The following is a 23,640-nucleotide window of genomic DNA, read 5'->3' on the forward strand; positions in this document are numbered from 1 at the left end:
GGAATCTCCTTAGCAGTTGCTTCAGTCAGAGCATCACAGCTAGCATTCCCCATCTTCAAGGGCCTGTCCCGAGTGGTCAATGAATATTCTTTTAAAACCGTCCACTGCACCTGCCACCTCCAAGAAGGAAGAGAATTTCTACAGGATTAAACCTGACTCCTGTAGGTTTTTTTTTTCCTGTCCATCCATCCTCTGTTGTCAATAGTCACAGAAGACTTGCTCGCTGTGCTGTATGTCTGAGATGGACAGAGGGAGTGTTCCAGTAGGAGAGATCCCCCATATCCTGCTGTAAGTTGCGAGCTAAAATCCCCAGTGTGGGGCTGCACTGAGACCTCAGATGATAAACTGGTTGCACTGACTGTAGTTGGCGTTCATCTAGGTCTTCAGTGCAGACATAGATTCCTCTCTCCTACCCCACTGAATGCTGCATTCTTGCTTGCATGGCTTAAAAGTTTTTCAGGGCATTCAGTGACAATTAGGAACTGGAGGGAAAGGGGGCATGCCTTCCTGAGTCACATGACTCAGTTTGGGCAGGAAGGAACCATCATGGATGCCACAGGGAGGAGAGCACCCCTTAATGTTGCTAAGGGCTAAATGAATTCTGCTAGATCAGCTGGTCTGCACAATCACAGCTCCCTAATACAGGGATGTGCTGAAGACCTAGAGGACCACCAGTTATGGTAAGTGCAACCAGGTTATCTGATTAGATCTTGGAACCTAAGTAGGGTCTTTGTTGGGAGACCACCAAGGAAGACTCTTGAGAGGAAGCTAATGGCAAACTACTTCTGCTTCTCACTTGCCTTGGAAGCCCCTTGCTGGTGTCACCATAAATTGGCTGTGACTTGTCAGTACATATCATTGTTCCATGTTAATATAAATGGGTGTGCATAGCTGCTTGCACATGTTAAAATTGTTTTATTTTTACATTTTAAGTTAACCTATAGTCTCGGAGATACGTGATCTTTGATAGAAGAAAGGGCTAAATGCAGTGGTGGGATTCACATAAACATAGTAAAGCGAAAATGGATGGAGAAACTGAAGTCTTTTCATAGTACAGCAAGAGAAACGGAGGTATTCATCGTAAAGAGAAGGGAGAAACTGAGATATTCACATTTCTCCACGATACTGTTCTTGTTGCTGTAGTTTGGATAGCACTGCATCTTTTGAGTTCAGTAAAGAAAGGGCAATAATTTGAAGTGCCTTTGGTTTTATTTATGTAGATGCTTTTTGAGCCACCAGAGTTGGTAAATCATGAGGCGTACAGAGTGCTAGGGTACATATCACAGAAGCACGGTTCAGGGTCTCATTTAATGTATCCTTCTCCCCTAATGAAATCATCAAATGGAAGATGTGCTGCTTGAATACATCTGAAAAGCTTACTCTTTTACCCGTGGTGTCCTGGAGCTGCCTCTCAAGAGAGATGACTGTAGAGAGTTTGCTTTGATGCTAGCTATCCTTGAACTGAAAATAATCACAAGAGTTGTCAGAGGCCACTGTTGATCAACTGTTGCAAAGGATTGTGAAATTAGCACTTTCTGCTTTTATACACACACACGCATTAAAAGTCCAGCCATTTTCCCATCCTCGTTCATTCAGCCACAACAAAATAAGAGGGAAGCATACAACTGGGCCTTTGCATTAGCAATGCAGAAAGTAAATAGCATGGGGAGTAATGTTGTTTCAGGACTGAGATTCTGTGGCTACCGTTGTTGATGGGTTCAATCTCAGCAGTACAAGAAGGGGTCCCAGTTGGATGAGAGAGTTAACTAGTAGAAATTCATGGCAAATATTGCTTTACATTTAATTGGTGATTCCATCTATTGAAATCATTCCATCTTTCCTCTTTTTATTGCGAGTTTCTTTCTTTAAAATGGATAACAGTTCAAACAGTTCCACATGGCACTTCCATGTGGAAACATAGCATTAGCTCACCAGAAATGTTTGCTGCTTTTTGCCTGACTTTGTGGTAGTCGTCAGCTGCTGCGTCTGAAGTTGTATATACTGAATACAACCACAAATAAGGCATTTTGGCTGATGTGCCCTAGTATGTTGTATGACCTTTAAAAATTATTATTTTTATAGAAGAAAGGAGCACTAATTTTAGATGTAAGAATGTGTACATTATTTGTTCCTTTGGTACTCCTTAACATTTAAGAAGCCCTACTTCGTCTCTCTCCAAGCCTTATTTCCTCGCAATCTAACTGTGAATGATTCTTTATTAGTAGTATAAAATTTAAATTGTTTTTAACATCCCTACTTTTAAATGCAGTCTGATTTAAGATTTCTTTTAAACAATCATTCAAATATGTTCCTTCTTGTGAAGTATTTAAAAAATCCTTTTTACTTTCCAAGGTTGCGAATGGGCAATCATTTATCCTTCTCATTTTGGTTATCCTCCATGTGGCAAACCCCGTCTTCCTCCATGTGGCAAACCCCCCATCCCTCCCTCCCTCCCTCCCTCCCCTCCCTCTCCTTCACTTGCATGCCACCCCTCCCTCCCTCCCATTCCCTTGCATGCCACCCCTCCCTCCCCTTGCATGCCATCCCTCCCCCTTCTTCCTCTAGGGTGGGTGGGTCATGTCCAGATGCTGGGCCCCCTTTCCCCTCCCTCCCTCCCCTTCACTTGCATACCTCCCCTCCCTCCCTTCCTCTCTCCCCTTGCATGCCACCCTTCTCCCTTCCTCCACTAGGGTGGGTGGGCCATGTCCAGATGCTGGGCCCCCTCCCCCTTCCTCCCCTCCCTTGCATGTCACCTTCTCCTCTTTCTCCCCTTCCCATCCTCACCCCCCCTTCACTAGCATGCCACCCCTCCCTCCCTCCTCCTCCCTTAATCTCTCCATTGTAAATCAGTGGGGATTAAAAGGACTTTCCCTACCCTCTGCTATAGGTTTCTTTGGATATTATTGTGAAAGAGACAAAAAAGTTTCTAAATGGAAAACATTTTAAAAAACTACCTTTATCTCTGAATTTCTCACTCCTTCCCTGTCTCAAAGCATGGACCTGTTTTCAATTAGAAACGACTGAAGGATTATCAGGAAAAGGTAGTTAAAACAGCAGTTACTCTGAAAATTGTTTGCTGCCACTTTCTAATTTGCTTTAAGTACTATCTTGACCTCGAGGCTATCTTGCAGCCCCATCCAAACTCGAGAGTGGCTGTGTGGGGAGGCTTGCAAAGCAAAAAAAAGCTTCCTGCTGCTGAGAAGTCCCCGTAGGCCTCAATAGACGTACGCCCCCTTTTTGGTGGCGTACGCCCAAGGCCCAGGCCACAGGCATAATGGTGGCAAAAACCGGGAGGGAGCCAACTGACATTAGCTCCTCCTGTGGCCACACCCTGGCCTGCCCTCACTATGGTGGCAGGGGCCCTGGGACACTGGTGCAGCATCCAGTGCAGTGTCCCAGTGCTGTGGAGGGCCATGGCAGTCACATGCCAGCGGAATTGTTCCTCCACCTGGGCAAGTGCCCTGGGGAGAGCGAACCCCCCCTGGTGTGGCCACACACCGTTCCCACAAGTGGATCCCCCCCCCCCTTTGGATGGGGCTCTTAGCCATTTTTCTTCAAGCCCAGGTCCCAGTTTAAAACAGAAAGAGAACATCACTAATTCAGTGTACAAACATATCAGCTCTCTCATACTTTGTAGAATGTTCTGGAAGTCTCAGAATATAAAGTACTGTTATCTCAGGGGAAAATATCCAGATACGTTGTGCAGTTATGAAAAGATGGTGTGATTTATAGGGTATTGCCAATTATGTTTGGTACAAAGGTCTTCTCATGTTCACTTTAAAGAAGGGAAGATCAATATTTACTCCATCGCTGGAAATAATTGAAATAGCATCATGTTCCGGGATGTGTCAGCAGTTTCATAATCTGAGGACATGTTTTACCATGGATAAATGAAAGCTAAAGTCATTTTATGGTGTTTCCATTTAATTACAGTTTGTTTTTTTTAAAGCGTTTCATTGAATTTTATCTACTACTGCTCTAATTTATGTGGAACTTGTGAACCAAGGGTGACGCTTGGCATTTCAAAATAATCCCTTTTGCACACTGTTTTACTTGAGATCATCTTCTAAATGTCTGAAACACGATGAGTATGTAATGTAATTTTTTTTAGGAGGAGGAGGAGAAGGAGTTTGGATTTATATCCCACCTTTCTCTCCTGTAAGGAGACTCAAGGTGGCTTACAAGCTTCTTTCCCTTCCTCTCCCCACGACACCTTGTGAGGTAGGTGGGGCTGAGAGAGTTCTGAAAAGCTGTGACTAGCCCAAGGTCACCCAGCAGGAATGTAGGAGTGCAGAGACACATCCGGTTCACCAGATAAGCCTCTGCCACTCAGGTGGAGGTGTGGGGAATCAAATGAAATTCTAATCTGGTTAGAAATTCTAATTCTAAGCTGGCTCACTGGAAATCCATAGCACCGGTATACCTATGGATTTCCTGGAACTAGATACTACCTTACAGGGTTTCTCCCGTCACAATTTCCCACATACATGGGGATTCGCAGTGCTAATTTTCAAAGGTTTTAGGTGATATAATGTGGGCCTGGATATAAAGCCGTCCAAACCTGGACAGATAATTAAGGGGCAATGTAGTAAAGTTAAACTGACAGGAACAGCATTGTTTGCTTTTCAAAGTTTTGTCAGAACGAAACATACAACTGAGATAACTTAAACAGGAGATATGGGATTTATGGTTCAAATGGTATGTATCGGCAGAAAATCCCTCTCTCAGGCAGGCTTATTATTTGTAAACCTAGGACTCTGCTGCAAAGTTATGCACTAGACCCAGTAACCCTTACAGCATACTCCAAAACCTCAGTTACCCAGACAAGTAGTAATTAACTAAAGATCTGAAATCTACACAGTTATTTAATTCACACTCCTATTCAACGGATCCTTCTGTTTCACTCCCTGCATCTTATTATGCAACCTCCCCACCTCAGCCTTCAACATGTAGCTGTCTAAACCAGGGGTGCCCAACCTTTTAAAGCCTGCGGACATATTAGGAATTCTGAAGCAGAATGGTGCATGCAGCAACAAAATGGCTGCCACAGGAAGTGGAACCAGCCACAAAATTATTGTTATAGCTTAACTTCACCCAGCATAGTACAGATTCTTGTGCTGGGGTGGCAGTTGCTGCCAAAACAACGTTTAAAGAAATCCAATCAAATTTTCAGTAATCAGAAGCCATGCTAGTCAAAAGCCTTAACTGGTCTCATCCACTTCCTAAAAACATCTGGCAAGGCCAGAAAAGGCTTGGCAGCCACCATGACACCCACAGGCGCCACACGGGAGACCTTGTCAGATCTAACTCTTTCCTGTACACAGTGCTTGTTAGGTAATTCAGAGAGCTTCTTCCATTGACTCCTGTCTTAATGGGATACATTTCCGTGCACTGCCTGTAATGGGAATAAGTCTTAAAATAGAGGCGTGGTAACGATACATGGACCGTGTATGTAAGGTTTCATTTAACTGTGGTACCATCCCTATCTTCAGTTGCTTCCCTCAGTTCCATCCAGTTTGAGCTGCATTTCTGCAGGGAGTTCTTCTCAAGTCCCAGTCAGCAACTATTCAGTCTCAGTCTATTCCACTGCCTTCTGTCCGAATCACCATTTCCATCTCACTTCAATGTGGAGGGATGAAATATATTTCTGACTGTGCTCTTCTAGTACTTGTCCCTGCCATTCCTGATATAGGTGGCTCTCCTGCAACACCTCCCCCCCCCCTTTTTTTCTTCCTCTGTATATGTATTGGGCTTATTCAGCACCCACAGGCTATGGAACTTCCACATCCCACCTTTCTTCCTTCAGACCTCTTTAATCCTGGCTGTCTGAGAAACTTTTATAACATGACTGCCTCCTGAAAGTTATCTGAACTGCCTTTGTATGGCAGCTGTTCCTTCATTTCACCAAGTCAGTCTTCACTTTCACGTGAACCTCTTACAGAGGTAGAATTTAGCAGCCAATCTCTCTTTCGTTTCAGCTCACTGTGTAAAAGTTTATATCTGATGCCTTTGCCAGTCCATTTTTTGTTGCTCTTGCATGATCCTGTTTTTTTTGTAAAAGTGACATTTTCTTAATATGTGTTTAGCAAGTAATAATGGTTTTAAGTCATGGCTGAGTGTGCCTGGATGGTAGATTTAGTTTTTCCCCACATCAAGTCTTCATGGCCTGATAAACTGAAATATGAGCCTGCTTACCATTTCTGTGCTGAGAAACAGAAGAATAATGGGCCGCAAAACACATTTCACTGCTGTTAGCTTTTCAAGTAGATTGAGCTATTCACTGGGCAAAAAGTGTGTTGGCGCAGTTATGTTCATATTTGGGCTTTGCCCACTTGCTGTTTCCAAAAATGAAATGGTTGTCTTCTCTTTGCTGCCTCTGTTGACAGCAGAGTGTCAACCAAGACTAAAGTGGACGAGTAGACTGTTGTCAGATTTTAAAGAGGTTATTTATGGTTGAAGGAAAAATCTGTGTGGTCTTAAAAAAACATGCTTCGTTGTGCATGCAAAAATTGAACTTTGAACAGAACAGAACTGGTGAAATAGCTGATGGAATTTGATAGAAAAGGGCCAACGATGTGCCTTGGAACAATACATTTTCCTTGGAATACAGACTGGACCACCAGAGGCTAGTGAGGGAAGAGGCACATTTTGTTGTCACTGAATTGCCTTGCTACAAGCAAGTGTTACTTTATCTACTTTAAATGAATTCCCCTTAAGAAAGAGGCAGAGTAAAGATTTTGAGGTGGGCCGGCTAATCCTAGTATTTCTAATTTTTTCCAAGAAATGTGACTTTGGCCTATTCCAAAATAGATGTTTTTGAAAGCAAACAGGGCTTACTTCTCAAATATGGGTACATTAATTGGTTTCAGCAGATCTATTTCAATGCATTTCTTAAAATTAAGGATGAATATCTGATGAATATAACATGTCTTCAAGTTTTGTTAAGGAACTGAAATACTTCACTCAAAGAGGGAAGTGTGGAGAGGGAGAATGGTCATGGTTGCACTGCCATTTTGTTATTTTATTTTTCTCCTGCCAGGTACGGTTGGGGGATCCCACTGCTCTCCCTCCCTGTTCATTCAGTTAAGACACAGGCCGAATTCCCACTGAAAATTTAATCTAGATACAACCAAGTTTCAAAAGAATTGGCACCTTTTCATCCAGGTTCCAACATCCTCACTGCACCATGTTTCTAGTGAAGACATCTAGCCCTGCCCCTTGGTGGTGGGGGGGTGCCTGCTGTCACAGGTGCAAATGTTAAGTCAGCAGCACCAACATTTCAGAGTATCTTTAGGAGACTCTCCTGATGATACCACCCAGGTTTGGTGAAATTTGGTTCATGGGGACCAAAGTTATGGAAAGTTATGTGTAGCCCCCATCTCCTATTAGTTCCCATTGGAAACAATGGGGATGGGGGCAACCCCCTTGGGAGTCCATAGCTTTGGGCCCCCTGGACCAAACTTCACAAAACCTGGATGGTATCAATAGGAGACTCTCCTGATAATACCACCCACGTTTGGTGAAGTTTGGTTCATGGGGGCCAAAGTTATGGACCCTCAAATGTGTAGTCCCCATCTCCTACTATCTCCCATTGGAGTTTTTTCTTTCAAAAAGGTGCATATACAAGCAGGTCCAGGAAAATCCCGTGATAAAGGGGTGGGGAGTGCCAGAAATGGGACTGATCTGTGTTCCACGGTTTGGCTGTGAGGAGATCTCGAGGGAACCTGGATATTTCAGGTGACTATCCCAGGATTAATCGCCAGTGAGGAAATCACCACAGAAGAGTTGTTTGTAGCTTAATTTAATGTGGAATTCGTTGTATTACAAGACGTAATAATGAGCACCAATTTAGTTTGTTTTGAAAGCAGATTGTACAATCTCAAAAGCTTATCAATAGTTATTAGCCATAATGAAACTTCCATGTTTAGAGGATTTTTGAATACCAATGCTGAAAGAGCAGCGTTAAGGATAGGCTTTAGCCCCTGTGGCCTGATGGGGATAGTTTTGTGCGATTTTAAGGCAAAGAAGGATTGTCCTTGATTTGAATTTGCAGCAAAGCACCACACTCTGTTTCTTGAGATGGTGACTGGCTTTACATTGCCTAGATTTGGGGTCAAGGGGAAGTAAAATAAGCATGAAGATGCCACCTTATGGCCTTACTGATGTAATGACCTGCCTTTTGAGTGGCAGAGGCAGGGCTTGGATGTAATGTCAGACTGACACCTCTCAAATCCCACTCCTTGTTACTCTTTTGAACACTTCACTGTTTTGTGAGCTGCGTACAGGAAGTCTTTAATCTTAGAGTGAGAATTCATCTCACTTTCTGAATATGCCCCATCTAAATGGAAGACCTAAAATTGAGATCCTGGGGGGAGCAAGTCTTTGCCCTCCTGGAGAAACTTACTCACAGCTGCCCACAGGAAGGAGTGAGAGTCCTTCCCCACCCACCCCATTGGAAACACCTGCAGGGGGTGGGGTCCTATGTTTATTGAAGCTATGTTTATTGATTTTTTTTTTGCTTGATGTTATGATTACTGATGTTTGGTATTATACTGTTGTTGTTCACTGCCCTGAGCCCTTCGGGGGAGGGCGGTATACAAATCGAATAATACAATACAATACAAGCTGCACCTCTCTTCCATCACACTCTGAAGTACTGAAAGAAATGTTGGCAGGGAATAGCAAGCCTCTCCCCCCCTCACACACACATACAGACATATGTCTAATAGAGAACAAATAGATTAGGTTTGGAGCTGCTGGTCCAATTTTAATATTTGTTTAATACTGATAAGAAATATTTATGACTCCAAGTAGTAGAAGCAGAAGAATATTTCATTCCCTAGTTTGGGGAAGGACTTCATAACACTGGTGCACAGCACCAGGATCAATTTTTTAAAAGGGGGTGGTGGTAATAATTTGTAACATGCCCTCCTTGTAGGTCTCCTGTGGGCAACTGGTTGGCCACTGTGTGAAAAAGGATGCTATGCTAATTTGCCTATTGATCTAACAACCTGTCATGGCTTTTCTGTTGTTAGTAATTTCATGGATCATCCTATAGTGTGGAGGGTGTGTAAGGTCACTCCCATAGTGGATGAAGGATCCTCCACTTTGGGCCCCCTTCCCCTGCCACTGCTCATTTGGCCAGTGAGAATCTTACCAGCCGCAAATTGAGGCCTCAGCCTCCATGCTGTCAGTTTGTTGATGTCACTTCTGAAAGTGATGTCATCACATGGGAAACAATGGTATTTGGCCAAAAACTCTATGGAAGAAGCTGTCTTTACCACAGAGTTTTGTCCATATACCAGAGCGTCTCCCACATCATTGGCAACATGATGACATCACTCCCAGAAGTAACGTCAACAGCGCCAAGGCCTCAGTTTGCAGCTAGTAAGACCCCATTCACCCCCCTCCCCCACCATTTGCCAAGTTACCTAGCAACCCTAAAGGTATCCCATTGCTCAGTGATAAAGGACAAGCTTTGTATGTATAAAGTTTTAAATGTTTTAAAGTTTTAAATGTTTTAAAGTTTTTAAATGCTCAAGCCACTGAAGTGAGATAGACGGTCAGAAGTATAAAATTCTGTCAAATGACCGAAGCTGGGAAGCATTAATGCCTGCAACTTTCGAGAGCTCTCTTGCCTTCAGAGAAAAGCTATGGAGTTACCTTTGAGAGTGAGACATGAATCATATGCATTTTTAAAAGTTAGATGTTGTCGTCCCTTGTAACAACAGAAGTGTACAGTTGCAGACTTGTCCAGGGCGTTCCCCATGCGCACTTGTAATTCATTTGGGGGCAAAGACAAGAATATAAAGCTGTAAAATATTTTGAAGTATGGATGAATTTTAGGTGTGCACGCATCACACTGTTGCATTTTAATGTTTACCATGGCTCCCCCTTTCCCCCCTCCCTCTAGGAATTCCAGAAAGGAACTTAATGACATACGATTCGAGTTTACTCCAGGCAGAGGTAAGACATTTAATTGAAATTATGCTTTTATGGCTCCAAGTGGTATTTTGGAAATTGATTTCTGTTTATAGCTTAATATAAATTAACACTATGAAATTGCTTATACTGACCAAATGTTTTATATTACACTACTTAGCCAAAACAAAGAGCGCCAAGTGTGTAAATTTTTCGTGACACAGTTATGAAGTGTTCTGTCCATGGGGGGGGAGGGGGATTGCTGTTTACATAGAGAGGGCAGTTTGTCAGTTTCATTTGGTCTTCGTCTAGTGAAATACGGAGTCCAAAGCGATCCTGCTGAAAGCTGATCTAAGTGTTGTAGACCCTATGAGTTACTGTCGCATTCCAGTAAGTGATCGTTGTGTAGAAACTGTAACTGCAGGCAGAATATCAAACATGTTAAAAAAAAGGGGGGGGGGGCTGTGGACCTAATAAGTGACTCCACTAGGACACAGTTGGATAGTTCCAGTTTTAGGAAGTGTGTGTGCCGTTTCAGCTCTTTGAAACCTTGAAACCTTACTTCAGTTGTGGCTGGCTTCGAGTCCACATGACTCAAAGCCTTTTGTTCATGAGGAGCATTGTGAGCACTGAACAAAGCATGAAAGGTCTCCCCTAGTTCATAGGTGTCAAACTTGCAGCCCTCCAGATGTTATGGACTACAGTTCCCATCATCCCCTGCCAGCATGATGCTAGTAGGGGATGATGGGAACTGTAGTCCATAACATCTGGAGTGCTGAGTTTGACACCTGTGTCCTAGTGGCACCATGAAACATCAGGGAAGAGGTTGGCCTTTTCCCAGCATAACTGGGAGAACTTAGGCGGATGCAAGAAGCTGGCAGTAATATGTCCCAACAGCTTTGGCCTCACTATGTGTTGGACTAAACCCACAGAGGTGGGGAAGATAAGCACAAAATCCCATCACTGTTCCTCTTGTACCATCAGGCATGCGATATTTTTGCTTTGTCTAGTTTGATAGAACCAACAGATTCCTATAGGATTGTTGACTAGCAAGTGCGCCCATCATCTGACTGGAGGGAGTGACTCTCCCTAAGAAAGAGAAACATACCCGCTTTCTTGCCTCAAGAACAAGAGTTCATAGTGAGAAACTTCCCTTGAGAGTTGTAAGCTATAACGAATGATGAATTCTAGTGTTTCCAACTTCACATCATGATGAGACCTTCCTTCTTGAAGCCATCTTTGCAGAAATTCTAACAGCCAACAAGGCTAGACCTGCTTTTAACCAGCAGAGTTTTTTCAGAGCTTCTGTGGCCAGAAAGAGAGAGAAGCGTTCAAAAATCCAGCTTTACACACAGTTCTTTACACTTGCCTGTTCTCTAGGACAGGGGTCTGCAAACTATGGCTCTCTAGATGTTCCTGGACTACAATTCCCATAAGCCCCTGCCAGCATGGCTAAGTGGCACGACTGATGGGAATAGTAGTCCATGAATATCTGGAGAGCCATAGTTTGCAGACCCCTGCTCAAGGAGGTTGCTGCCTGAAGACTTATATGGGGGCAGGTTTCGCCATACTGTGGTCACAATAATAAAGGGCATAGACAAAATTATACAGAAATACGTTCCTTCCAGATGAGATTGCTTGAAATACCCTAGCTTTGTAAGTGTTCCACGGCCTACAGATCTTTCTTAAATAGACACTGCTCCTTTCATTACGAATCCAGTGCGATATTCTTGCAGAATCAGTTTCAGGGGTTTTTTGTTTGTTTCCCCAGGTATTCATGTGCACGGGCCTAAATGTTTCTTTTGAATTTAAGAGGCCATAAAAAGTGAGGAAAGAGAGAAGAATTTGTGGCAAGCCTTCCCTATTTATTTTGCAGGCCTTCTTTTATGAGCGCATGCTCTGCAATAAGAATGCCTAAGACGATGAGACATTCTGGTGGCCAAGTAAAATGAGCTTCATAGGATTCGTGAAGAATTATAATATTAATCTTTCAAGTTCTCCCGGGTTTGAAAATTAAAGTTATCCACAGGGGTAAAAACATGTGCCATCTCTAAGTCAAGAGTCTGTTGACTGCAGCACGTTGTGGTGATGAGAGTTTATAGGTAGATACATTCTCTTTAATAAATAGCTATGGTTTTATAGATCTTAGTTTTTTTCCCTCCAGTTTTCTCATGACTGATACATATATATTCATTTCACGTTTTTGCACAGATACAGCAGATGGCGTATCTCAAGAGCTGTTCTCTGCAGGGCTGGTTGATGGCCACGATGTAGTTATAGGTAAATTACGTTTCATTTTGGAATTATGCTGTTGCTACAACTCAATGCGTTAAATGGATAAGGGCCCACTCACATCTCCTCTCTTTAGTTTCCCTTCAAAAAAAGGTGCTTGTTAGCAAGTCTTCCTTTGCTTCCCTCCATTCACAAGAGAACCGGGAGCTCATTCTAAAAGAAATTGGGCATACTTGAAACTCTTTACCGCAGCCTACCCCCAATACTTTCAGTGAGGCGGAAAAAAGAGCATCTCTGCCTGCCATTCAGTGTTTATGATAACTGCGGATTCTTTCGTTTTGAGATCCTTTTGTGTCTGTGGTATTCATTATCTACAGCTGTGCTTCTCAAACTATTCTTTGAGCCTTTTGTTCAGTTCCGAGTCAAAATTCACCCCTCCGTTCATAGTCTGCAGAAAGCGTGGTGCGTTTAGGGGATATTTTGATGTCATGTCCCCTTCCTCAAAAGATTTCAAGCTGGTGTAATAGTGCGTTCCTCACTTACCAGCACCCGCAATACTGCTCCCTGCTGCTTCTCGGTCCCTGATTTTTTTTTCTTTCTTTACCTCACAAAACCAGGCCAAATAGCTGCACCTAGCCTGAGTTCATCAGAACTGAAAGCTATACTGGGTTAGCCACAATGAGTACTTGGATGGAAGACCACCAAGGTAGACAGGGGTTGCTATGTGGAGGAAGACAATAGCAAACCACCTCTGCTTGTCTCTTTCCTGGCACGTGCCATGAATGGGGTGCCATGAGTTAGCTGCAACATTCTTCTCTTGCTCATACCTGAGGAAATGCCAAAGCAAGGCTTCGGAATGGTGTGTCACACAGCTGATGAGAATTTGCTTATGTGATGTTGTCTGAGGAAAAACCAGTCAGGGCAAGAAATGTTACCTCTGGTCCTCCTTGTAGCATCATGTGGTGTGCCCACACCTTACTCTATGGGAGTCTGTGTGCAAATCAAATCTTTTTATCCATGGGTGCATCCCAGTACTGAACTATACATTCTGTTTCCCTTACGTCCTCTTTGGACCTCAGTTCCCAGGCGGTGGCATAGCGATGCAATTCAGATCAGGATGGTGGCAAATGAAAAGAGAGGCCTAAGCTATTTCCCCAACTTGAAATGCCTGGCGGACAGGGCTATTAGCCCCATTGTGGAGTTCCTGGAGTACACAGAGGTTTCCCCAAGTGGGCAAATAGTGTTCTGCCCAGGCATTTTAGGTGTGGAAAATGGTGTAGGGGAAGTCATAGGCCTCTCTTCCTGTATGCTGTGGTCTTGACCCAAACTGAGTTTTCAGTAGTGAACTTGTAACACACATCTGATTCAATGTCCTCAAGGCAAAACTGGACATGACATAGCATCTTGGTAATGTATATTTAGGCCCACAGCAGTAGTGATACCCTTGCAACCCAATTAATTGTCTTTAACGATTTGGGAGCCATTAGTCTATCTCTGGCTAAAATGCAAGCAGGTTCCATGTTTTTAAACAGATAATAAAATTAAAATTGTTTGAACCACATATCTTCAGAGCTCCAGGTTGACCTGGTGACCAGAGCACTCAAAGCCAAATCAGATTTTGGGTGTGCCTGCATGGAATGTGCTGAATAAAATCAGGCCACACTCTTACTGTGTGCCGGTCTTGATTTATTGACACTTCTTTCCCTCTCCTCCTCGCCATAGGTGTTGCACACAGGGAGAGCTTTAGAGATTAGTTCAGTTAACCTTGTTTGCAGAGAGGAACTGATTCCATTAGCTCCCTCCCTCCCTCCCTCCCTACCTGATTGAAAGCAGCTGATAAATTACATTCCACTTTCCAGCTGAAGCGTGCAGGAATTCCAGCCTGTTTTTAACAAGTGAAAACAAAACTCTTGAGTTCTGTGAAAGCCTTGTGAGATATCACTGTAGCATTTTTTCAAAATAAATCTTGGAGCAGGCAGGTGGAGGAGGTATGATGTGGGGGGGGGGGGGATATTTTCCCCAGGCACTCTGCTTGATGCTTAAATCAACCACCTGTGTTGTGGGTCAAGTTTCCAGTGTTCTTCAGCAAACACTGTTGTGTGGGTGGAGTGCTGTTTAAAACTAATGTGTTCCTGCACTTACCTGTGTGATGCTAATCAGTAATGCGTCTCACCTCCTGAATAACACAAGTCTAATTGGACGTAGATGAAAACTGGGTAGGTTTTTTTTTTGTGGGGGGGGGGAGTTGGAGAAGGAGAAGTTCTGCACCGATTGTCTCGCTTGCCACGCTTTCCCCAGCAAATAAAACTGCAAGCATGAAAAGCATTTGTAGCTAGCGTTTCCTCGCATTCATTACTTCCTGCCCTTGTATCTGCATCTCTTTCTCACCACAATGAGATTTTAGATTGTAATTTTATCAAGGTTAATGACCTAATTTTTTTTGGTAGGGTTCTCTGTAAAGCAGAATACAAGCTGATGACACTATGAATAATTATAACATTATCATCATATGCAGCTGCCTTCTTAAGTTAGGGACAACTCCCTGCCTCGATGTGATTCCTCTTCAGATTAAATTCAAAAAATAGGAAGGAACAGAAGCCCTGTGCGTGTGCCATTATCAGGGTACACTTGATATTTCTTTGTACGGATGTTGATCTTACACTGCATTTAGTGCATGATGGATTTTCAACCCCACATTTATCTATGTGCTGAAATTGTAATATATGTGGAAATATTAGTGAATACAGTATGATATTAGAAGACATAATTGAGAGTGCCCCAATATTGCTTCTTGCCAGTGGAGTTGTCCAGCTGGCCTTAAATCCCAAATGTGGAATTGTTACATATATATTTATTTACTTCATTTATACCCAACCTTTCTCCCCAGTGGGGACCCAAACTGGCTTACATCATTCTGCTCTCCTCCATTTTATTCTCACAACAACCGTGTGAGGTAGGTTAGGCTGGCCCGAGGTCATCCAGCAAGCTTTCATGCATACGTGGGGAGTTGAAAATGGATCTCCAAGATATTATCCCTTGATGAACAGGAGAGCCACTGAAATCTTTTACAGAATGGAATTTTGGTAAGACTGGGGCTCCTTCCACACATGCAGAATAATGCACTTTCAATCCACTTTGCAGCTGTGCGGAATTGCCAAATCCACTTGCAAACAATTGTGAAGAATTGGATTTAGAAAGTCACATGGAATTCTGCAGGTCTGAGGAAGGGGCCCTGGGAATAAGGAAGGGGTAGTAATTAGTAGGGAGAAGCACAGGTGAAGATGTACTTTGAAAAGCATGAAAGGTTAACCAAAGCAGCACACTGAAACATAATTTCTTGGTAATGCTAAAAGACCACTCGATGATGTCGCCTGGGCCCCTAAGAATGAACTTGCTCAAGGACATTTCCTTCTTTTTAAAAAAGCTTTTCTTTTGAAGAATCCCAGGGTGCCTTATTTCAGGATTTGCTTTGCTTTTCTCCCTGAAACACATACAAGATGCTGGTTTTGCTTTATATTAAAGAAAGGGGAATTCTAAATGCCCGCATACAGTCATGCCCAAATTTGCATAGTTTATGCACAAGAGAAGGTCCTAAAGCTTTGGAAGGCTTGTCTTTTACTTTTTACTTCCATTGTTTTTCTCTTTACTTATTTATTCCCCCATCTTCCTCACCTCTGTCTCTCAAAACACAGTTATTGAGTTGAAGGTTCAACTTCGATGTCTTTTCTCCTTCTGAGGGGTCATTCAATTCTCAGTTAATAGCAGATAGGATTTAAATGCACTCTCAATTTTATCCTCACAACTATAACCCATGAGGTGGATTAGACATGTGTGGAAGTGACTGGGCCAAGGTTATCCAGTGCACTTCTGTGGTATAGTGGGGATTTGAACCCGGGTCTCCCAGAACTGTCACTATTACAGTCTTTTCACCTTCCTCTTAATAGAGAAGGTCACTTATTTTGTCCCTCTGTCAATATTTGTTTTTCATAAGTTCCAGTACTTATCAACACTATGCTATATGGTGTTGTGGGTTTTCCAGGTTGTATGGCCGTGCTTCAGTAGTATTTTGTCCTGATGTTTTGCCTGCATCTGTGGCTGGCATCTTCAGAGGTCATACAACCTGGAAAACCCACAACACATCCTAGTGATTCCAGCCATGAAAGTCTTCGGCGCTATGCTATATGCTTAGTTTTCCTAAATTGTATGCCTTGGGCCCCTTCCGTGCATGCAGAATAATGCACATTCAATCCACTTTCACGATTGTTTGAAAGTGGATTGTGCTATTCTGCACAGTAAAATCCAGCTTCAAAGTGCATTGAAAGTGGATCGAAAGTGCATTGTTCTGCATGTGCAGAAGGGGCCTTGGTTATATATTTTTAATGGCAACTCTTCTAGAGTTGCCAAGTCAGATCAAGTATGTAATCACAGGCGGAATATCCAGAGCTGAAATTGCTTTTAAATTATTGTAATCTTTTTAGAAGTGGGTACAGGTGTAGAGTTAATGCAAAGATCTCCATGCTGTGCACAGATTCCACAGAGAAATGCCTGTGGAAAAATCTGGAACGGAAAGCAAGATTATGTTGAAAGTTGATCTGTTTTTCTCTTGTGTTTCCCCATGGAGGAAAAACCTTTCAAAGGACTCAAGAAAATAAAGCTGGCTACTTCTAATAGCCCTTTTCCACTGAAGTATGGTTGAATAGTTCTTTGGGGTGTCATCTTTACAAATACGTTCCAGAGATATGCATTATTCTGTTCCTCATGAATAAAGGCCTTTGGTGATTGTTTATATCATGTTGTTTTTCTGTATATTGCATTTCTGTTTCTGCTTGGTTTTCCACAGTTGCTGCTAATTTACAAAAAATAGTAGATGACCCCAAGGCCTTGAAAACGTTAACCTTTAAGCTGGTAAGTAAAGCAACGTGGGCAACAAAATAATATTAGTAAATAGATTGTAATTACCAGTCTTCTGAGCCAGGCTTTCTTCTGATGTTTTATTAGGCACCTTTCTGTGTTGAGCATTCACCTTTCCAACGTATTATTACACTGCACAATCTGAAACAGAAAAGCAGGAACCCCTGTTTTAATGGCTGGTGTTTTGTTTTTGTTTTTTAAAAAGAATTGCTTGCTGAAAAGTGTAATCTGCAAAACAGAGTGCGGCACACTTGTAGTGTCTGGCATGTATTCTGTATCCACAAACTTAACAGCTGCTGTTGATTGCTGATGCCTCAATTTTATTGAATGGCCATAGGCAAGGTTTTCACATTGGGACTATTTAAGCCAATTTGTCTACAATAGCTTGTTTTCTAGAAAGAGCAAAAACTGAAGCGTATACGTGGGGGAAAGATGGCCTCTAGGCCCATCCTTCTGTGTAAACAGCTATGTCTAGGAGCAGCAGAAAGTACTGCATATTGCGTGAAGGCCGGAGCGCCTTAATGCTTCACCTCCTGCTGTACGTTACATGCCATCTTTACCCGGCATTGTGTTGGTTTCTGCGGATCACACAGAATGTGTTTCCCCCTCTTCAGTGCGGAACCTGGCTAACACATGATAAGAGTTCTTGGGGGGATTTTCAGCTGAGCATGTGAATTGTCACAATCTGTATTTAATTGGGTTGGGTTGATGTGGAATAGGTCACCAAAATGTTTGATGCTGCGGGCACTTTGGAAATCTGGCACAGCATAGTGGGCACTGCAATAAAATGGCTGCCACAAAATGAACACTGTGTGCTTGAAAGCTTGTTCTGAAGAAATCGTTCTTAGGGATGGGTGGATGTTAGTTTCTTTCCATGCATGTGCTTTTCCCTTGCTTTCCCACCTTTGAAAAGCATTCGCTTCAGTCATATACTTCTCTGTCAGGTTATAATCCGCATCTTCTGCCTATTTCCCATCTTGAAAGAAATTTGTCTAGCAATCTGAATGTAGAAGAGCTCTGCTGGATCAGACCAAAACGAGTCCAGCGTTTTGTTTACACAATAGCCAACCAGCTGTCTCTACAAGGCCCATCAGCCAGTCGTGTACTGCCACGGGATGGGGTGGGCACCACGTCCTGGGCACGCACCATTGGGGTCACGTGAGGGGCAGAAAATTGCCCCATTACCCTCGCCCTGTGTCACCAGGCCCAGCAGAAAGTGCTGCCGAGCCGGCCATGCTGGGCCAGGCCCGGCAGAGGCCGCTACTGGGCGCCCCTGCCCCACCCCACAAGCCAGACTCCGCGGCCTGGAGCAGTTTGGTGGGGCTGGGCTTGGTGGCGGCCCAGCCAGGCTACTTTTTCAGCCGGCTGAACTAAGGTAAGTGGGGGGCAGGGGAGGGGCCATTTTGTCCTGGGTGCCATTTTCCCCCCTACGTCTTTGCCATGAGCAGGACAGTTGTAACAGCATCTTCCTGCCCATGCGCCCCCCACCCTCCAACTGATATAAAGAGGCATACTCCCTCTGAGAGAAATATGAGATAATATCTGTATAAATATGAACAAAGAACACTTAATGATAACTTGTCATTCTAACCATGTTTATGAGCATAAGACAGAAGCTCATAGTTTATGACCTGAGAGTCAAAGCCTTAGATATTCCCATAACTACTATCAACCTGCTCAGCTAATTACTACCTATGGGATGACATTGCATCACAATGTTTACTCGACCCACTATGTTTACCAGGTGGTTTGCCATAGCCTTCCCCAGTTGTCTACAGTTTACCCCCAGCGAACTGGGTGCTCAGCTAATTACTACCTTTCAAATCAAAATAAGGCACAAACTAGGGGCCTTTCCCCACTTTTCCCTCTACCACCGGCGCTGTGCGCTACTCACTGCGCGCGTCATTTCTGGCGTGCGCCCTGGCTTCCCCACGACCTCGCACTCTGTGCGGGGTTGTCAAAAGGCGCCTTTTTCTCCAGCACCAGGAATGATGTGCGCTGAGGGGGCGTGACAGCGGCAGCATCAGGGCGGCTGTGTTGTCGCCGCCCCTGTAGTGGGGAGTGCCCCGGGACCCCGCGCTACTTGGCCCAAGTAGCGCGCAGCAGAAGGTAAGTGGGGAAAGGCCCTAGGTATCATACAAAATACGCTCACTGGGACTTGCAGACAGACAGCAGATGCAAGTTCCTTGTTGGACCTCAGCTCTGAATTTCTGCAGGGATCTAGTTTGGACCAGAACTGGAGGGGAAGAGAAATTTCAGTTTCCCAATGCCATTTTCCCAACCTGAAAGGTCACAGGGACATCACAGGGGGCTGTACATGCACTGAACACTTGCATATATGGTCCCACAGAGCAAGTAATATCCCATAGGTGACTGGTCTGTTTGGGTTGGGAAAATTTTAAAGGAGGAAGACTGAATCTCCTCCTGCCCACATGCTAGTCCTGATCCAAATCTGGTTCCTGTGGGTGCTTCAAAATAGAGATCTTACAGAGAACTCGCAGTAGATGTCCTGCTAGACGTGCCTATTATGATCACGTGTTTAAACACAGCATCTACTTTGATCCAGAGAGTCACCCACATCACAGGGAGCAGCTCTGAGACCCTTCCAGCTATTAGTTGAGAAATACAACATTTGTGTTGTCAGCCAGATAGTGTTGAGTCAATAACCTCTCTTTTGACAGATGGATCAGTTTAAATAACCATGGATAACTTCCAGAACTTGCTAATTGTGATATTGTAGGAAGTATAATGCAAATGCCAGTTCAAGCAGTCTGGCATTTCATATGAACAGAAGGTTATCTTGGGCTAGTCACAGTTCTCTCAGAACTCTCTCAGTCCCGCCTACCTCACAAGATGTCTGTTGTGGGGAGAGGAAGGGAAAGGAGTTTGTAAGCTAGTTTGCGACTCCGTATGGTTGAGAGAAGCGGGGTATAACTCCAAACCATTCTTCTCTTCTTTTTCCCGTCCTTTTCAGCAATGTACCAGAGCCAAATTGTCTTCAAAATATAAATGTTTTGTCCTTAATTCATAACTTTTCTGATAAAACCTTGGTTTGTATTGCTCACACGTGACATGCATACCCCCTTGGGAACTCATGAAACAAATTTCCTAGTTCATTTGCAGTGCAGTCATAGGCAGAATTTCTCCCTTCTAAGTCCATCATCCTCGGTGGGTTTATAAAGAGCTTACTTTGCTTAACACTGCACTATAAGTTGTTGATCGAAGTTTGCAGTCTTACGAAACAATATTACAACATGATGTTACCTCTGGAATTTCTTTGTGACTTTCATTGCGATTCATTGTGACGTTGGATATACCCTTTCAGCGTGTGTTGAGCGCATTGATGCCAACTCTTGCGCCTGAAATACATTGTTCAGACGCATTTCTAGTGAATTGACTTCATCGTGGCGTTGTCCTCCGTGTGAGAACTTAGTACATACAAGGAAATAGCAGAGCCCTTGGCTCTGATGAAGGTAGAGGCCGGAATGCTCCACTACCTTTTGAAAGAGGGGTGGAAATAGTAATGGGGTTTTCTTTTTCTTTCAACAAAACCTGAGAATTCGATTGGTGCTCCCTGTCTTTGCTTCCTTTGAATGCTGAATGGGTGAGGATCCCTGCCGTGGCAATACCTTTTGAATGGTACATTTTATAAGAAGCAAAACTGGTCGAAAACGGTTGTATAGCTCTTGGACAGTACAGCCTCACCATGTGCATTCATTTGAAATGGACCCCAGCAGTGTTCTAATGAAGCTGCCCTGTAGAGCCGAGTTATTGTGATCTATTTGGGGTGGAAAGGAAGCAAGAATCACAGAAGATAAATGGGCAGTTGGTCAACACAATGGGAAGTGACTCTAGAGTGGCCCAAACCACCAACACATCAGTTTCCCTTTGTGACCAGGTAGCATTTCAGCATAAATATTTGGTGTGCTGCAGAAACAATTTCCGATGGAGTGCACTCACATCACTTGAAATAAGCACGAGTTCTTGATTACTAAATCAGCTATAGTAGCAATTGCATGTTTTCCAATACAATTGCAGAGAGTATCCTCTGCTGGTGAAACAGGTTGTGATGGGGTAGTCCGAGCCAGATCTTTCCAGCAGTAAACTTTAGAAAGCGCAAACACAAATTGTCCCTTTATCGCTAGCTGATGTTCTGTATACTCTGAACCAAAGAACTCCCTGGCGTCCTCTCTTTATGATTTCACATTGATAGGATGCTTTTGCAAAAATTGTACTATTTGCACCCGTGTAATGCGTGGGACCCTGTGCTGGCTTTCCAGAAGGGCTCTTCTGGTTTTCACTTAGCCAAGCAACATAGAGGTAAGAAAAGCTGCCTGTATCAAAACTGGTCCATGGCATTGCGCAAGCAGTTTGACGAAAGACTGTGCAAAGTTTGAAAGCAGGAATTCATACAAGAGTTTGTGGAATGCCAAGTTGCAAATGCATTTTGCTGGCAGTGCATGGGACCCAACCCAGTTTTTTAAGGCAGTGAGGGCAAAACAGAGGCAGCGGACTGAAAAGGGTGTAACTTCTAAATGGTTGTTTACTTTCTGCAAGGCTTCAGGGGAAAATGTACTTCCCCGATAATAAAACATTAATTGGAGTCTCGCAAACGCTACCCACATTCTTGATGAGTAGTTGGTGGGCCACTAAATAGCAATGAGAGGTCTTAAACCTCTGATAGATGGCTCCTCCCTGCACTTTTATTGCAAGACTTCTGCAGAAATATGTAAATTACTATGATGACTGAGGCTGAGATTAAGCTTGGGAGAGCCACTCTTATCTCACCTCAATCTCGGGTTCTTTTCCCTCCTATTAAACTCCAGACCAGCTGATTTCTTGAAGATTTATTGTAAAAGTTCAAAACAAAGAAATAAAACATAAATGCATTTAGAGAAATTGACCAGCTGAATGCTTCTTGTGGATCTCTTGGGACCTCCAGTCAAGAGGTGCTTCTCTTAGCTTAGCCCATGATAGCCTAGGCTTTGTTCCCTTATTCTCCAAGATAACTTTTCCCGCTCGCCATGAGGTTTCCAAAACCTTTGAAGTTTCATCCTAGCACCTCTGCATAGTTTCCTGTCCTCCCTCCAGGAGATCAAAAGGCAAAGATGCTTTTCACAGTCATATGTGACTGTATATCCCTTTACTGTAGCGATAGCATCTTTCATGACAATTACTATTATCATTTATATGTAAAAGGCACTATCTTGTATGGGCTTCACTGGATGTGGACCTTTACAATGTTCTACTAATAAAACTGTTCCTTTATGGGGGGTTTTCTAGTTCCAACCTATGAAAAGTTATCAAACTGTGTGGAAGTAACACAGTATGTGTCCTTTTCAGCAGAAAATGTACACACAGACACAAGTTTTGCAGTGTGCTGCATGAGCTGTAAAATGGAGTTTTGTTTCACTGGCAGCAGAACCTTTTTAAAAAGCATCTAGTGGGAACACAGATATCTTGGGAATAATCCAAGCCTGTTTTGTACATTTATATCTCGTTCCTTCCTCCAAGGTCAGGGGGTGTACATTGTTCTTCTTCCATTTATCCTCACAACACCCCTGTAAGGTAGACTGGAGAATGGCTGACCCATTTCATGACAGAGCGGGCATTTGAAACCATTTCTCCCAGCACTTTAACCATTGCTGTCTCTCAAAATTGCTTGTAAAGTGGGAAATAACTTAAAGATTTTTCTTTCTGCTTGAAGTAAAAGTAGTCTGCTTAAGAAAGGCTTAAAAGGGCACACATTCCCAGGACAATTAGTATATTAACGCTGCTGGGATAATCGACCCACACAGAGAATAGGTAATTGAAGTTTTAAATGTCTGTTCTTGACAAACACATCAGTCTCTGTTTAAACTGCTGGACATCTGTAGCTTATTTTTCAGGATGTTAACCTGCCCTAAAGAGGGAAAGAGAGTTGTATGTCTTCAAGCTGTTGATTTAATTAGCAATATTGATTGAAAGTTGTTTCCTGATAAAATAAATGCACACTTCACAGTTAATGAAGGTCATCTACATTAACATCAGTATATTCAGTAAGAAATAGCTTAGGGCAGGCCCCAGTGGAGAAGGTATCTTGTATTATTAAAGTTTCAACCCTTTTGAAATGTAAATAAAATATCTTAGTATAATTTCTTCCCATTTAATTGTCATGAAACACTGGTTGAAACCTATTTTAGCAAGTAGCCCTACTGCTACTATATGCTAACCAGCACTGATACCCTGAAGTTCATCCCAACTAGAAGTCTCGGTATTTGCATTCTGAGCCAATTGAAATTAATGAACTGTCTTCAAGGGCAGCCCCATGTAGAGTGCATTATAGTAATCTTAGCTATTGAGGGCAAGACTATAGGTCATTATGACTAGATGATACTCCTTGAGGAATGCTGTCACCTGTCGTTTAACAGTACAGACAAAATTGGGTCTTCCGACTGTAGATCTGAATCCAGTTTCACATATCAAGCTGCAAACCTTTCTCGGGTTAGGCGGGTTGTACAGGTCCATCCGAGTAGCCTGTCTCTCAGTTTGACAAGCAATACTAGCACTAACCAACCCTACATAATTGAACTATGG

At 43.2% G+C, this 23,640-nt stretch overlaps 1 protein-coding gene across 2 annotated transcripts in view; it reads left to right on the plus strand.

The window, feature by feature from the left end:
• Window positions 1-23,640, plus strand: part of STK39 (serine/threonine kinase 39) — a 146,574-nt gene that overhangs the window by 119,844 nt on the left and 3,090 nt on the right. For both annotated transcript variants that reach the window (XM_048483595.1, XM_048483596.1), the window contains exons 15-17: window positions 9,914-9,966; window positions 12,133-12,201; window positions 16,994-17,058. In XM_048483595.1, coding sequence (XP_048339552.1) covers window positions 9,914-9,966; window positions 12,133-12,201; window positions 16,994-17,058 — 187 coding nt within the window. The remainder of the gene's footprint in view (window positions 1-9,913; window positions 9,967-12,132; window positions 12,202-16,993; window positions 17,059-23,640) is intronic.

Source organism: Sphaerodactylus townsendi, linkage group LG02 (assembly GCF_021028975.2).
Source record: "Sphaerodactylus townsendi isolate TG3544 linkage group LG02, MPM_Stown_v2.3, whole genome shotgun sequence".
NCBI lineage: Eukaryota > Metazoa > Chordata > Lepidosauria > Squamata > Sphaerodactylidae > Sphaerodactylus > Sphaerodactylus townsendi.